The sequence below is a fragment of the Lutjanus erythropterus genome, chromosome 22, assembly GCF_056507025.1.
Source record: "Lutjanus erythropterus isolate fLutEry1 chromosome 22, fLutEry1.hap2, whole genome shotgun sequence".
Taxonomy (NCBI): domain Eukaryota; kingdom Metazoa; phylum Chordata; class Actinopteri; order Lutjaniformes; family Lutjanidae; genus Lutjanus; species Lutjanus erythropterus.
In genome coordinates, this window is record NC_139338.1 from 4,585,587 (window position 1) to 4,600,338 (window position 14,752).

At 40.6% G+C, this 14,752-nt stretch overlaps 1 protein-coding gene across 1 annotated transcript in view; it reads right to left on the minus strand.

The window, feature by feature from the left end:
• dennd5b (DENN/MADD domain containing 5B) overlaps positions 1 to 14,752 on the minus strand; it is a 108,455-nt gene that overhangs the window by 13,239 nt on the left and 80,464 nt on the right. Inside the window, exons 6-10 of the mRNA XM_084710737.1 lie at positions 12,388 to 12,978; positions 9,576 to 9,807; positions 4,371 to 4,521; positions 3,678 to 3,768; positions 1,150 to 1,281 (exon numbers count right to left, since the gene is read on the minus strand). Of these exons, the coding sequence (XP_084566863.1) occupies positions 1,150 to 1,281; positions 3,678 to 3,768; positions 4,371 to 4,521; positions 9,576 to 9,807; positions 12,388 to 12,978 (1,197 nt within the window). The remainder of the gene's footprint in view (positions 1 to 1,149; positions 1,282 to 3,677; positions 3,769 to 4,370; positions 4,522 to 9,575; positions 9,808 to 12,387; positions 12,979 to 14,752) is intronic.

Consider the following 14,752-nt stretch of genomic DNA (forward strand, 5'->3'; position numbering starts at 1 on the left):
GTACTTTAAAATTCAATGTAAACTATAAACAAACAAAACAATAGTTGAGTCAACTGGTATCATACTTTTATTTAATGCACTAATTCCTAAAACTGGGTGTTTATTTGCACAAGGTTTAGAAAAGTTGCAAAACACCTATAGCCACCTAGTGAAGTTTAGGTACCAAACCCACCTGGTTAGATCTGGCACCAAAGCCACTTTTTTAGGTTTGGGCACCAAACTTACTTGTTTAGGTTTAGGTGCTGGTTGGTTAGGTTGGGGCACAAAAAGCAGTTCATTAGGTTTAGGCACCAAAACTGCTTGGTTTAGGGTTAGGTACCAACACTACATGGATAGTTTTAGGCACCAAAATCACTTGATTACGGTTGAGGTACCAAAACTACTTGGTTTGGATTGGGCCCCAAAGGTACCTGTTTAGGTTTAGTCACCAAAGCTACTGGTTAGGTCTAGAGACCAAAAATGATTGGTCTGGTTTAGACACCAAACCTTCTTGGATAGGTTTAGGCACCAAAGCTACTTGGTCAGGTTTAGGCACTGAGACTGATTGGCCAGGTTTAGGCACAAGAACTACTTTAATAGGTGTAAGCACCAAAATTCCTTGGTCAGGTCTAGACACCAACCTACTGGGTTAGGTTTTGGTTAGGTTTTGTGACTCATTACCCTGCTTGGCTTAGGGTAAGGAAAAGATCTTGGTTTGTACCTGTCATGCAGGTGTAAATGGCCACATTAGCTATTCCACAGCAGGTGCAAATAGCATTGTTGGCTCTAGACACGTGGGTGCTAATACCATCTGCCTTCTCTAAATCACACACAAATGACCACACTTCCTTTAAGTTTCATCGATTCCATTAACAAAGATGTTGCTTCATATAGGAGTGGTCCATGTCTGATATCCTGATATCGCCTGAATAATAATAGTAATTCTACATCTGATGTTCCCAAACTTGGAAGAAAGACATATCTAATGTGGAAGAAACATGAGATATGACGTGTCTCTCCCTGCCTGCATCACTCTGAGAGATGATCCCCCTCAGAGCTGTAAGTTATGTGTGTGACTGAGGAAAGGTGTCAGGAGGTCAGTGAATGACTGTACTAATGTATCACAGCTCCTGTCTAAGCGCAGGGACATTTTGTGGTTATGTGTTTCACCTTCATGCGACATTCCTTCAGCAGCCCCTCCACAAACTTCCAGTTAGTCTGGGCGATGACGGCGGGAGACAGATCTGACAGTTTGGGCTGTCTGAGGTTCTTTCCCAGGCTGCGTGCCTCCTGCATGTACTTCTGCAGACCAAAAACAAGCAGTTAGTGAACTCTGGAGAACATGCACTCTGGTCAGGCCTGAACAACACAGTGATGAAGACAGGTTCTTTATCTGTCGTTTATTTCTTAATGCACACAGGCTAAAGGTTGAGACATTAAACCTCAGAGCAAGATGCTCGCTTCCATCTGACACAGATAGATTATCTGACTTCAGACAGCTGTGTCTCACTACCCTGCTGACATTAGAAATAGGTCAAACTGGTCAGCATGATCTAACTGACAGGGACTCTCAGAAAACTTTTTTAATAATATTTCTTCATTCATGATGATCATCTTATTTAGGAACAAAACTTATCATATAATTTAAGAAGTACATGTGTGTTCACTGCCATCATAATAAACAGGTCACAGTTTAAGAGCATTATTGTTATCACGGCATGAGCTCATGATTTTTTTTAAGTGAGAAACTGTGAAAATCCAACACTTCAAAGAATGAACTGTGAGTTAACAGGAAAAGATGCGACATAGGATAGGAGTGAAAGCCAAAAGGGGTGTGTGTGCTGGGAGGTGAGCAGGGTTCCCACTGAAGCCACAACTGAAGCTCAACAGCGTCTCCACATAGTGCTTCCCTGAAATACAAACTTTCTCTCTGCTCTTCTTCTGGTTTCTAATGCTTAGCGGGTTATAACAGTGAAAGCTTAGGCAAAGGTTTACCTGTGGAGGGGAAGTAAATGTATGCTGTGCTTTCAAGAAGAGTCATCCCCTCTGTAGACCGCAAATGGCAAGTCACCATCATGTTTGTATGACGACAGCGTTCACACCACAATGAAACATCTTCGTATCATATACTTATTATATTGTAACATATAGTTTTGAACGTGCTTTTCAAAGTGTCACCAACAAACAAGGAGCCAAACTTTCTGTGCTGTGAATATTCCTAATCTATTTTCGCATCAACATGACGCATGACTGCATGTGAGGGATTTAAGTTTAGAAGTGACTTTGTCTAGTGGCAGTAAATGTACAGTTTGCCCATAATGAACACTAAAGAAGAAGTTCAGTAAGTCTTCTTCCTAGGCATCAACCTCAGGTCTTCATGCATATTGAAAAAAATATACTTGAAGTCTTAATAAACGTTTCAGGTTGCATTTACAACCATGAGACACATTCACATGCCAATGAAAAACTCATCTGACTTGTTTGCGGTGTATTTGAGTATAAACTGATCTATAAAGAAGATATGGCATGTATGTTCCGTTTCCCCAAAATGTTTGAACTTCTAGTGACTAAAAGTGTGTCCTGATTAAGCCTGCTGCATTTTTCTCGGTGTTGTGAGTGTTTTATCACCTCGAAAGTTAGGATAGTATTTATGAACCACAATTAAATGATCATACTTTATACTTTTTCAGCTGTTTGTTCACGGAAACAAACATATAAGCATAACATATAAGCAGTTGGCAGGTTCAAGATCATTTGTGCTCAATAGAAGGAAGCAGCCAAAAAAAATCATCATTACAAAGTCTGCACAGTTTTCAGTAATAATACACTCAAAGTTTCACCATTTGTATCCTTTTCATCGGATTTGAGCGTAGCATCTGTGTGTGCATTCAGGCCATGGGGCTGCATGTCTTCAGTGAGTTTAATAAGGATTGCTTAGTCCCACTGGGGAGAAGGCAGAAATCTCTATGGCCGATATTGGCAAAACTCTACAGCTCACACCAAAACTATCTAGATGGATAAATGGCACTACAGGTTGGAGGAAAAATATGTATTTTTTATTCTGGAGTGAACTGTCCCTTTGAATTCCACATTCCACAACTGAAAATAGCGAGTAGGAAAAGAAGAGCTGAATTGCGTGTTAAATCTCTGGACAGAATGTTTCAGTAAAACAGATGAACCCTATGAACAGGTGGGAACCCTGGGTAAGGGTGTACGGTGTGGGGTGGAGGTGGAGGTGGGGGTCCACAACACAGGCAGCTCCTCCACGTACCAGACAGGACGCAGAGGCAGATTTTTTAGGCGGTTTGATAGGCGGAGGGGACGCATTGTCCCACTCCCAAAACGCCATGGAGTTCTGCAGGACCAGACAGCCCTCCACCTGCTGAGGAGGAGGAGGACGAGGGGTACAACCCAACCCCCGACCAACCGGCACAGGACACATGAGCAGGCAGACAGGAGAGGACAGGAACAAAAGAGAAGAATGGAAAAGAAAACAGAAGGCAGCATGCACATGAGGTTTAAAAAAGGATGAAACAGAAACAAAGAAAGCTCAAACAGAAAGCAGTTACACAACAAAAACAAAAATATGACACCATGAGACACTGAGACAAAACAAAGATGTGCTCGTACTCTACATGATGTTAGAGAACAGAAGAGGGGAGACAGATTATCTGTTTGTTATAAGAAAGTTTGTCTACCTCTTTCAGGTCATTGTCCAGGTTCAGATGCTCTGACTGTTGTCTGTGACGGTCTTTCCTTCTTTGAGCTGTCGCTGTCCTGTGAGACCACCTGCAGGTCAAACAACATGGAATTAGACTACACTTAGAAATAAGGGTTCTAAAAGGGTTCTTCCTCAAGGGCTGAGAGTCTACACAGAACCAACTGCTTCTGAATAACCCTAGTAACACTAGTTGGGTTTTAGATGAAACCCTAGGAATATAAAATGGTTCTCAGTAGAATTCCTTGGGTGGATTTTTGTTATCACCTTTACAAAGTGGAAAGGTTCTGGATAGAACCCCCCAAGAGGGTTCTGGGTGCAACAGGTATACCATAGAACCTGTAAAACCTCTAAGGGGGTTCAGGGTGAAACAGTTTACAGATAGTTCTAGTTATAACCCAAATATGCTGGCTTCTGGGTACAACTCTCTCAAACGGTTCAAAGTGGAACCTTCATCAAAACTTCTAACCCAAACCCAAATATTCTCCAATGGAGACAAGTTGCAGAACCCTTTATGGTTCTAGTTAGCACCTTAATTTCAAAAAGTGTGAGATTCTAATATTATTCACAGAAGTGTTTTCCTATCAGTCAAACAGAAGAGGTCATCAAATCACAGGTTTCTCCATGACCCATCTGTTTGATGGACCTCAGTGGAGGGTGGAGGTTGACTCACTTGTTATTGGTTGGTCCTGTGTTGAGCACATCGGCCTGCAGTTTGGGGAAAAACCCTTGCTCATATTTGCCCTGACCAATCTTCATGTCCAGCAGGTGTGGATGGATGGCGGTGTGGTCGATCTTCATCAGCCGCTGCTCAATGGCCTGAGCTGTGGGGGAGACAGAATCCATTCAGACAACTCTTCTCCTCAGTTTTACTGCAGTCCATTTAATTATAGAGTCAATGCACAGAAAACGTAAAGGACAATTCCATCAACTTGGGTCCTATTTTCATTTTACTCTTTTTTATATTATGTTATGATAGCATTAAACTCACCAAAGTAACTGCTAAGATCTGAGAACATGGCAACATCATTTAGCATTTCATATGGTACAATTATGATTACTTTCTCTTCAAAAATATGTTGGTGTTTCGCAATATTATGGTTGTCACATTAACCCAATTTTATTGGGTCACCAACTGGCAGAGTAAAATGCACACTGTATTTTCCTCAAATAGTAACCAGGGCCTTTATTTACCCCAACTGCAGAAGGTAACAGGCTTTTATTTGAAGCAGGCTTGTATTAGAGACAGGCCTTTATTTCTAACTCCCTCCCTCTCCATTGGTCTTATTGTGGCAGGTAGCACAGAATGGGAGACTTAAAGCAGCTCTCAGTGATGTAAACCCATCAGTGACATTCAACACAGGGGACAAGAATTGTAAAACACAAAAGCAAAATTAAAAAACTATAAACAAGCACAAAAATGACCATCACCATGTTCTGAACAGACATGTTTCAAACATTAACAAAAAATAATATCTCGATTTTAGGACATAAATCACTAACCTAAATGACTTAGTCCAGCACTAGGCATGAGGGGAAATGTGGGCTGTCACAACAATATTTTAGTATGAAGCCTTGTTTTGATCTGCTCCCGTCTGTCCTGTTAAAGTTATTGTGTTAATTAAGAGCTGCAATGATTAGTCAATTCAATGAAAAGAAAACTAGCTGCTGAATATTTTGGTAATTGATTTATGGTTTAAAAAATGTCAAAATGTTAAACATTTGCTGATTCCAGCTTCCTAAATGTGAGAATTTGCTAATTTTCTTTGTCATTTATGACAGTAAATGAAGAGTTTTTGGGTTTAGGACTGTTGGTTGGACAAAAGAAGCATTCTGAAGACATCACTTTGACTTAGACTAAACGATTAATCAATGAATCAGGAAAATAATACCCGTTAATTGCAGCTTTACTTTTAATACAAACTCAACACTTCCTGTATCTGCTTCAAATTAAGTCCTCTCGTGTTTCAGTGCAAGGGGGAGTCACCAAATTTCTCTTTTGGGTCTCGAGCAGAAAAAGTTTGCAAACCTCTGGTCTATTCCTGGTGATTTGTTTACAACTTGTCTGATTGTCATATGGTTCATTTTTGCTGCCTCATCAGATCTGTTTGTAGTGATGTTGTGTTGCCAGATCTCAGTAACTTGGCAAGTACAAGGAATGATGTCCAACATTACAAACATAAGACTGAAGTTGTAACAAACTGGAAATATCCTTTGATTTGACTAAGATGCAAGCTGGTGTGATCACATACACGAGGACAAAGACATGTGTAGCCATGGCCAGTAATTAGACAGAAATATTGTGTCATCTGTGAAGGACAATAAATGTGATTTGGGGCATTTCAGCTGCAGTGTGTGAATGTAGCCAAAGATGCAGCCATGGAAACAAATGAAGAACAAGACCTGACAAACATGAACAATGATAAATCACACACAAATGCACACTCACACACACATACGCTTCTCCCAGCCTGGTGAATCAAGCATAATAAGCTCTAACAGCTGCTCATTTGCCAAGAGGAAAAAACCTGGCTGGACTTCAGAACAGGTTGTTTAGAGAATAAATCACAGATGAAGCACAGTGTCCTCTCATCTTCCTCTCTCTCTCTTCCTCACTCTGAGCCAGTCATTACTGCCTCTCTCGTTCCATGGATTCACAAACACACTCAGACTGACTGTCCTTCACCTGCTCTGTCCTCTCCTAACACAGCAGCAGACACACTGCGGTCTTATCGCTCAGCTCTGCTTGTTGTTAAACAGTCTGGGTTATGTTGCCCTGCTGGAGCTTTGAGCTTGTTTGTATCTGACTTGAACTCTTCAGACAGGAGCTGCAGTATGAACCTCAGCTCTGGACTGAGCTGCGAGCAGCAGGCGTAGGCAGCGGAGCAAGTCGCCACAGGGGAAGGCGAGCGGAGGAAAAAGCTGCCTTTTGTCTGAGTAATTGGGTACCTGCACGCACCATCGCCCCCAAATGAGCTCACCCGCAGCAATTAAAGCTTAACATTGCTCGGACCATTAGCATGAAACGGTGTGAATCGCAAGTGGACGACATGCTCTGATACAAGCGCCAAAAAACAAAGGAGAGGATGCAGGAAACAACCGGTCCTGATCAGTCTTACAGAAGCAGATAATGATCGGAGCTATGAAACGCTGCAAAACTGAGAAGATTGAGCCAAACTGAAAGTTGATACAATCTGTTCTGTCATAACATGTCTAATATCCGTGTTGTTCTGACTCAGCATAATATCATTCTCATATGTCAGTCCAAAACAGTTTATACAGCTGTTTCAGTATGAATTGTTAACATTCCAGAACATAAGATTCTCTGTTCATATTTTGTGTTTATTGGACTCTACTGGTTCAGTCAACACGGAAATATTTCAGATGGACAGAAATCGTGGTGCTAAACAGTTATACACCATGTATTTTCAGTATATAAAGTAAAATCTCGATCTCATGTATGTGGGTTAAAGTTATGCTAATTAATATTTTTATACTAAAATCTTCTAACTTTTTAGTTACCCCCAGTTCTATGCAGCAATTTAGGCCCTTTTAGCTTATTGTCTTGGTTTTTACAGCCACAAATTTACTGTCTCACCGCCCTTACCAACCAGCAGGCAGCTGCAGAGAAAAATAAAAGCTCAAATAAACCATCTCTCAATAGCAGACAGACAAAGTTAGCAACTAGCACTTAGTAACCAAGGAGCCAGACAGTTTTCTCAGGAGTTCATAGGGTCCAAGCTCAAGCTAAAATAGTTTGAACAATTTATTTATGTTTGCAGGTGGCCAGAAGTACAACTACAAATAATATGAATGATAATGTTGCTCTGTGTCCGGCAGACAGCTGTTGGCTAACATGTTAGCCATAACATCTTTTTAAGGGGATAATATGTCAGAGTTGTATTTACCATTTGTTTTACAGTCAATATATGGCCAAAAAAATCATCACTTTATTCAGGTTTAAGTACAACGCTTAAGTGAGGACATGGTTAGCGTAGCTTAACATAAAGATTTGAAGCAGGAAAAAACAACTGTGCAAAGAGAAAAATGCTTTCTAACAACCTCTCAATTGCAATTTGGGGTTTTAGAGGGAGTTACATGTTGGAGTCTCTTCTTGATGAAACCGATGACACCGGAGCTTAGCATCAGCAAATTAGTGTTGAAATGAGAAGTTCGTCTTAAAACGATATTGTATGTGACAAATGGTAGCAAGATAAATAATATGGTTACTATAAAAAGAAAAAATGTAAATAAAAGTTATTTTTAACGCTACTTAAACAAATAAAAAGCATTGTGTAAATACAGTTCCATATATACAGCTTGAAAGTGGCTAACCATGTCTATGCTCCGGTATTTATATTTACACAGACTGACTCACTGGATGCACACTGTGGGTATGAGTCCTGCAATTGGTTGCTTGTTTCAAGTGGCATTGTGGAGTCCACTATCTACATTTTCAAAGTCCCTGGGAGACGAGAACAACCTCCAAGCTGCAACCAACACACTAAAAACACCTAGCTAACAGTTGTTACCTTCTCTTTTGTAGTGATTTAGCTACTTTAATGCCAGAACTTGCTTCCTGACAAGCATGTGTTCCACCCAAACAAGCTCCCCATAAATGCTATTTTGCAGCAGGACTATCACTGCATCCTTGGTTTAGTGCCATCAAAGAGACGTTTGTGATTGATTTAAAGAAATGCAAACGAGGAAGGATGTTTTTTCCCTCATACCAGAATGTTCATGTGTGGCACCAGACCTTCAACAGACAGACCATCAACAGACCTCCAGATCTACATTAATGGAGATATATATGTGTTTCAGAAGTAACAGCAATTGTGGACTTAAGAATGAGTGAGAAATGTCTGATTGGGCTTATGTGAGTCCTTTCTGAAGTCACTGTTTTTTATTCTACTTAAGTATTATTTGAATTCTTCTTATGTCAACTGTATTCCATAGGACCTCTTTTTCAGTCTTAACAGGTCATATATTAGCAAGCCAAAACCAGTTCTGTCAGTAGGTTCAGTTCATGTTGTTCATTTACAGCTGTCAGTTCGTGGGTGTAAATATTTATAGAAAATAAAAGAACAGTTTTGTATGATGCAAACCTGCAAGTGAAACTGCTCTTAATGCACATACATCACAGTGATATAAATTTTTCTCAACTCAGCATCACATGTTTTTACACAGTCACACACTTTTCCCTTTGGTACATAATTTTAAACACACAAGTGAACCTGCAGTTGTGCTTTTTTACAGCCCCACAGAGTCCGTGTTAGCTTCAAACAGTGTGAGTCAGTCCTGACTCTGACGTCCTGCCACACTCTGCACATTCAGCACCAATTAAAGCTTAACGAAGGCAAAGCCAAGCAGCACTAATTGAGAAAATAAGAAAAAGAACTGAGCAAACACTCCTGCAGTAAGATGCCGTCAGAGAGTGTATGCTTGTGCTACTGTGAGACAGAGTGAGTGATGGAGTGTTTGCTGTGTTGGGATGTAGAGAAATGAGAAGTGGGTTTTCTGGTCACTGGGGAGAGCTGAGCAGCTTCCAGACGATAAATGAGAGACAGGATGGGAAGGAATGATGGAGGGAAAGACAGAGAGATGGCTGCAGAGTGTTTATGTGTGTTTTTAAATTGCATGGTGCAGTGCAATCCCGTTTGACCTCGGCTAATGGACGATTGGTATGCTCTGAAGGACAGACAGACACGAACAGCATGTTGATCAATGAGCTCCTTCCATGCTGCCAATTAAATTCACTGTCTCTCTGGTGTGGATAAGCCTCTCCAACCACTTCTGTTCCAATTTTAATCATGTTTTCTGTGAAGTAAAGCACACTCCAACACGTCTGAGCACTCACACGTCTCCCTGCTGAGCTTACCGGACTCCTTCAGGATGGAGCACCTCTGGTAGCTGGAGGATCGCAGGCTGGGAGCACGGACGTTGTAGAGGCGGGCCTTGTCGATGCGAGCGTCAAAGACACGGAGCATTAGCTCCTTCTCCTCCCACTGGGACATGATCTTGTTGTCGATGAAGGTGGCGAACATTTGTGTCTCGATGAAGTGGGAGAGGAAGGGCAGGAAGGGCTCCGGCTGGTCCGACAGGAACGAGGCCTGGAGCCAACATGAGCACAGAGATACAGAAATATATGTACTGTCAGTTTTACAATGTTATTCAGAGGCACAGCCTGTTCACGGTAATAAAGACAAATAGGACTGCAAGTAATGATTATTTACATTATCATTTAATCTGCTGATTATTTTCAGTTTCAATTGATTAATCGTTTAGCGATCAATGTCAAAATGTTGAGAATAAAATTACATTTCCAAGAATAAAGTCAACTTGTTGAGAATAAAGTCAAAATCTTAAAAAGGTACTGCACATTTAAACATGTTTTTTGAGCTATAAATGAAATGATGTGACTGTACTGTGATGAAACACATTAATGCTGGTGTAAATACTGACATTTCCTCCAAAGTTTGTCTCATTTCAAGGGCTGAAAATGGCTCAAAATGCCATTTATTGTTTAAAATAATGCTGAACCGTGCCAGGCCAATGCTGACAGAGAGTCGATGTGTTGGGACACAAGTGATCTATGTGCATGCAGTGGATGGAACGAGGCTCAGACCTGAGGCAGTCAAACACTTAAAATGTCAATAAAGTTGATCACACAGCAGCTCTGCTGTCTGTGTTTATTTTGTCTGATGACTATACAACCATTAAATAGTGATTTGATAGACACAGCGTAGGAAAAACTGCTCACTGATTTAACAGGGGATTCAAATCACCGTTTCCTGCTTATTCAGTTGTTTGTTCACAGAAACAGAAAAAAATATAAATTGGACTAATTAAACAGAGTTGATCTTTTGGAGCCAAGCATATGGAAAAAAGGAGGGGAGAAAGATTTTTTTTCTATTCTGCATTTTGAGAATCAAGTCAAAATGTCAATGTCCAGAATAAAAGTGAAATGTGAATAAAGTTAAAATGTCAAGAATAAAACTTAAAATGTTGAGAATAAAGTTGAAATACCGTTTTGAAAAAACTGAAATTGTATTTCAATATTCCAACTTTATTCCAAAAATGCAAAAAACCTGAAAAACAAAATATTCTCCTTTGACTTATTCATATGCCTGGCAAAGAATACTTAAAGTTTTACTTCATTCTCAACATTCTGACTTTATTTTTGAAATGTAAAATGTAAACAAATCTTCCACCTTTCTAAAGTATCTTTCTTGTGCCTGGCCCTAATACTCTTCTGTAAAACACAGTATAGATGATCACAGGGTTGTCTGCTCCACTGCTGTGGCTGGGATGCAGTTTGGTGTTCAGTGTGGACAGGGATCTTTGCAAAAACGTCCTGAAAACGTGCAGGTCATCAACACAATCTTATAATCTGGCAAACTGCCTCATTCACACCAGTAAACTTGATATTTCTATTCTTTATTCCTATTCTGTTCCTGTTCTAACAGGATATTTTCAGTTTTAAACATTTAGATAGTAATGCAAAAGGTCAACTTATAAGTAATGTCCTATCCAAAATAAAAGCCTGGATTTTCAATCCTGTGCAGTAGATGGCAATTCTTAAATTCACAAGGGAGACGTACTGCATGTAGCATGCAAACAGTCATTTACAATCTCTATGCTGCTGTGCACGCAGCTCATAATTCATCACACAGCACATGACATGTCACACTGAATTTGTTTTCCAGTGTTACACACACAAAATCCAATTTCACCCTAATTTAGATGACCATGTCCCAGTTGTCTCTTTTCACTCAGTGCAGCCTGTGCATGGACGTACAGAAAAACACCTAGTCTAGAGAGAACTCTGTGGGTTCCACTAACATGGATTAAATCATTGTGTAACTTTAAATAATGTTCCACCAAATGTTTAAAATACTTAAAATTAAGAAAGATTCAATTTAAAGATCTCTTTATAACTTTAGATTGATTTTTAATCTAAACCTAGACTGCACCAGAACCTTAAACTCCAGTTTAAAATGTGGTCAAATCATGACTTTAAGCTTTCACTTGAGGAGCTTTTAATTTTAAAATTACTGTCTTTGTGAGATGAACAAGCAAAATAATTTACTCTGTTAAAACAGTCTGCCAGTTGCTTCCAGACAGTCTGTTTTCTCCTTACAGTACTGTTAGCCTTTTTAAACTTTCTGTTATTTAGCTGTAGCTAAATAATAGCTGCTCCTTTAATTAGGCTAGCACAGGCTTCTCAAAAGAGAGAAAATCTGAGCTTAACATAACAACATAATGTTTTCTTAACTTTTTAGCTTGCAAACAATGTAACATTTTGTTAATGTTTTAAGTAACACAATGCAGCCAAAAGTAAATGTCCTTACCTGTTTTTTTTATACATTTATTCTTTTATTTTTTTATATAGCCATCATGAGTAAACTAACTAGACTAACTTCTTAGCTAGCTAGCAAACAAGGTAATGTTGTGTAAAGTAATACACAGCAGCTAAAAGTTAATAGCTTTCTCTAGTACTACTTATTACGTCTCAACAGCATACAAATTAATTAATTTTTTTTATACTGGGTAAACAAGCATCAATTTCAGTGCATGACAAAACATGCACATTTTAAACCTAGTTTTGTTAAACTAATTTGAACTGATCTTCAATTAAATTAATCTTTGTTGTTGCACTCAGTTTGTGTGTCTGTGTTTGATTCACTCACCTTGTCGAAGTTGTGCATCTGCTCCCTGTTGGTGAGCCAGGACTCCAGGTCGGGGGCGCTCTGGATGACAAAGGCTTCGTAGTCTGCAAACATGGTGGTGAAGCGGCTGGCGAACACCTCCCTTAGCTGGACGTTCAGCTTGGCGTTCTTCAGCTCCTCTTCTTCAGCTGCTGTCCGGGCCCCTTGGCCCTCAGCGCTCTGCGCTTTGACTCCGGCCCTTAGGGCGTCCACGCGGGCTACCGTCACCCCTGTGCGCTTGGTCAGGGCCTGCAGTCTCTCCAGGGTGGCGTTTCCCTGCAGCAGCTCCAGCACGGCCAGCTCCTCCCCTGCCAGGTTGCCATTACGCCCGTCGTCTTCTAACTGCCGGAGGGCAATGGTCTTACGCTCCCTGCCTGGGGTGGACGGGGTGCTGCCAGGAGTGCTGCCAGGACTGGAGCGGGTCCGTGGCGGGGCCCCTGTGTTGGCAGGAAGGCCAAAGCTGAGCAGCACCTCGCTGAGCTCCTGGATGAACTCGGTCTTGTTGGGGAAATGGGGGAAGTCCTCTGGGAGCTCAATGTAGTGGTTGTCAATGTCCACAAAACACAGGTTGGCCTGAGACAGAGAAACACATTCATATTAATATTACAATATTGCTCAGGAACAGAGATTAATTCCTATTCTGGTACCAAAAACCAAAATCAAATTTTTATATCACAATTAGGGGATGACAGTGTCCATTGGGTGCTACTAATTGGTGTAGGGTGAGCCCGGAGAGCAGGGACGGATATAAGGAGACATATTGAGGACAGATTGTTTTTAGGAGGTATGATGGGGGCTGGGAGATTGAGAGTGTGGAGAATGTAGGTCAGTGTGTGATTGATAACAGCACATAGTGAGAGATCAACCTAAATCTGACATAATGGAGTTAGCATCACACTCTCATATGGGATTAAAGCAAAACCTCTGATAATACTGGAGCTCTAATACACTCCAAAGCACAGAGAGGGGAATACATTCAATATTCAAAACACAGGAGTGATAGAGGGCCTCCAGATTAAATCTAGAGGTCAGACCCCGGTGTGCAGAGTGTTCATGTGCTGGAAACCGCAACATCTGAATACTGACTCCTGAACAGACTGCAGTGCAATAGCTACATTGTCAGAACACTGAAACAGAAAAATAAACCAAGCTCAAAAATGACACCAATTACTCTGAGGGTAGCTGAGCTTTCTGTATTTCTGATTCTGATCCAATTGTCCAAATGGTGTGAATGCATGATCCATGTATCCAGCATCTGATAGGTCAAACTTTTGCAGTGTGTGACTGCAGGGTGCATGTCAATAAAAATATTTTTCTTAAAATCGCTTTTCAGGCAGTCTTTTGCCATGTGTTTATTCTGCATGTTCATATCGTGATGACAATTAAAATATGATTCATCTGTCAGGTCCACCGTGTTCCCAGATCTCCACAACTGACTTTAATCAATTTCTGAATTATTGCGAAAACTACTGAAATAAGAACCCAAGTAAATAAACTGGAGGTACAGATTTAATTGCTGCTGCTAAACCTTTACTCTTCCACAAAATTTTATTTCGTTGGATATAATATCGCTCACTCAGTTCTGGGTCTCTCTCTGCTGTGTGCTTTTGGACACAGAACTGATACCACTTTTCCAAGTGATTAATCCTGCTTTTTTTGATCAGAACCATTGTAATTTAGGATGCATCATCAATACATTTGAGGTGAGAAATCAGGGGGGGCAATCCAGTAACAGAATCTTGAATCAAATTGCGACAGATGGACCTACTGACTGAATGCAGCTGAATAGAACCTAAAACCAATCAGAGCAGGAAAACTGTGACTTCTCAAATCTGGTATGGTGACGCTTCTCTCTCAATCACTGTAAAGAACCCACTCAACCGAATCCAAGGCTGGAATGGAAAGTGAGGCCAGATGCACCTACCAGAGAAAAAAATCAAAACATGTCTGGTTCCCAGGCTAAGTTGCTGTGTCCTTGTTCACAGATCGTTTTTGTTGATCTGACATTTGCTGATCTAGGTGTGCACTATTTATTGTGGTCCCATTCTTTAGGTCTTAGCTCGATAAAGCAACACTACTTTTACACTGGAGTTGAAGATTCTTATTTTGGTTTGCTGCTGTATCTCTCTAGAGCGACACTTGTTTTTGAGCTGTACAAAGGCTGTTCCTGTCTCGCCTATTCTGTTTTGACATTGACTCTGTTCTTCAGTGATACTCCCCAAGTAGGTTATGGTAAGGTAGGTCTGCAACAGGATGATAACAGGACCATGTTATCTTGTCTGCAATGTAAATATAACCAATGTTATCATTTGACATCAGGGTACAGGGTTCACACCAAGGAGAGTGA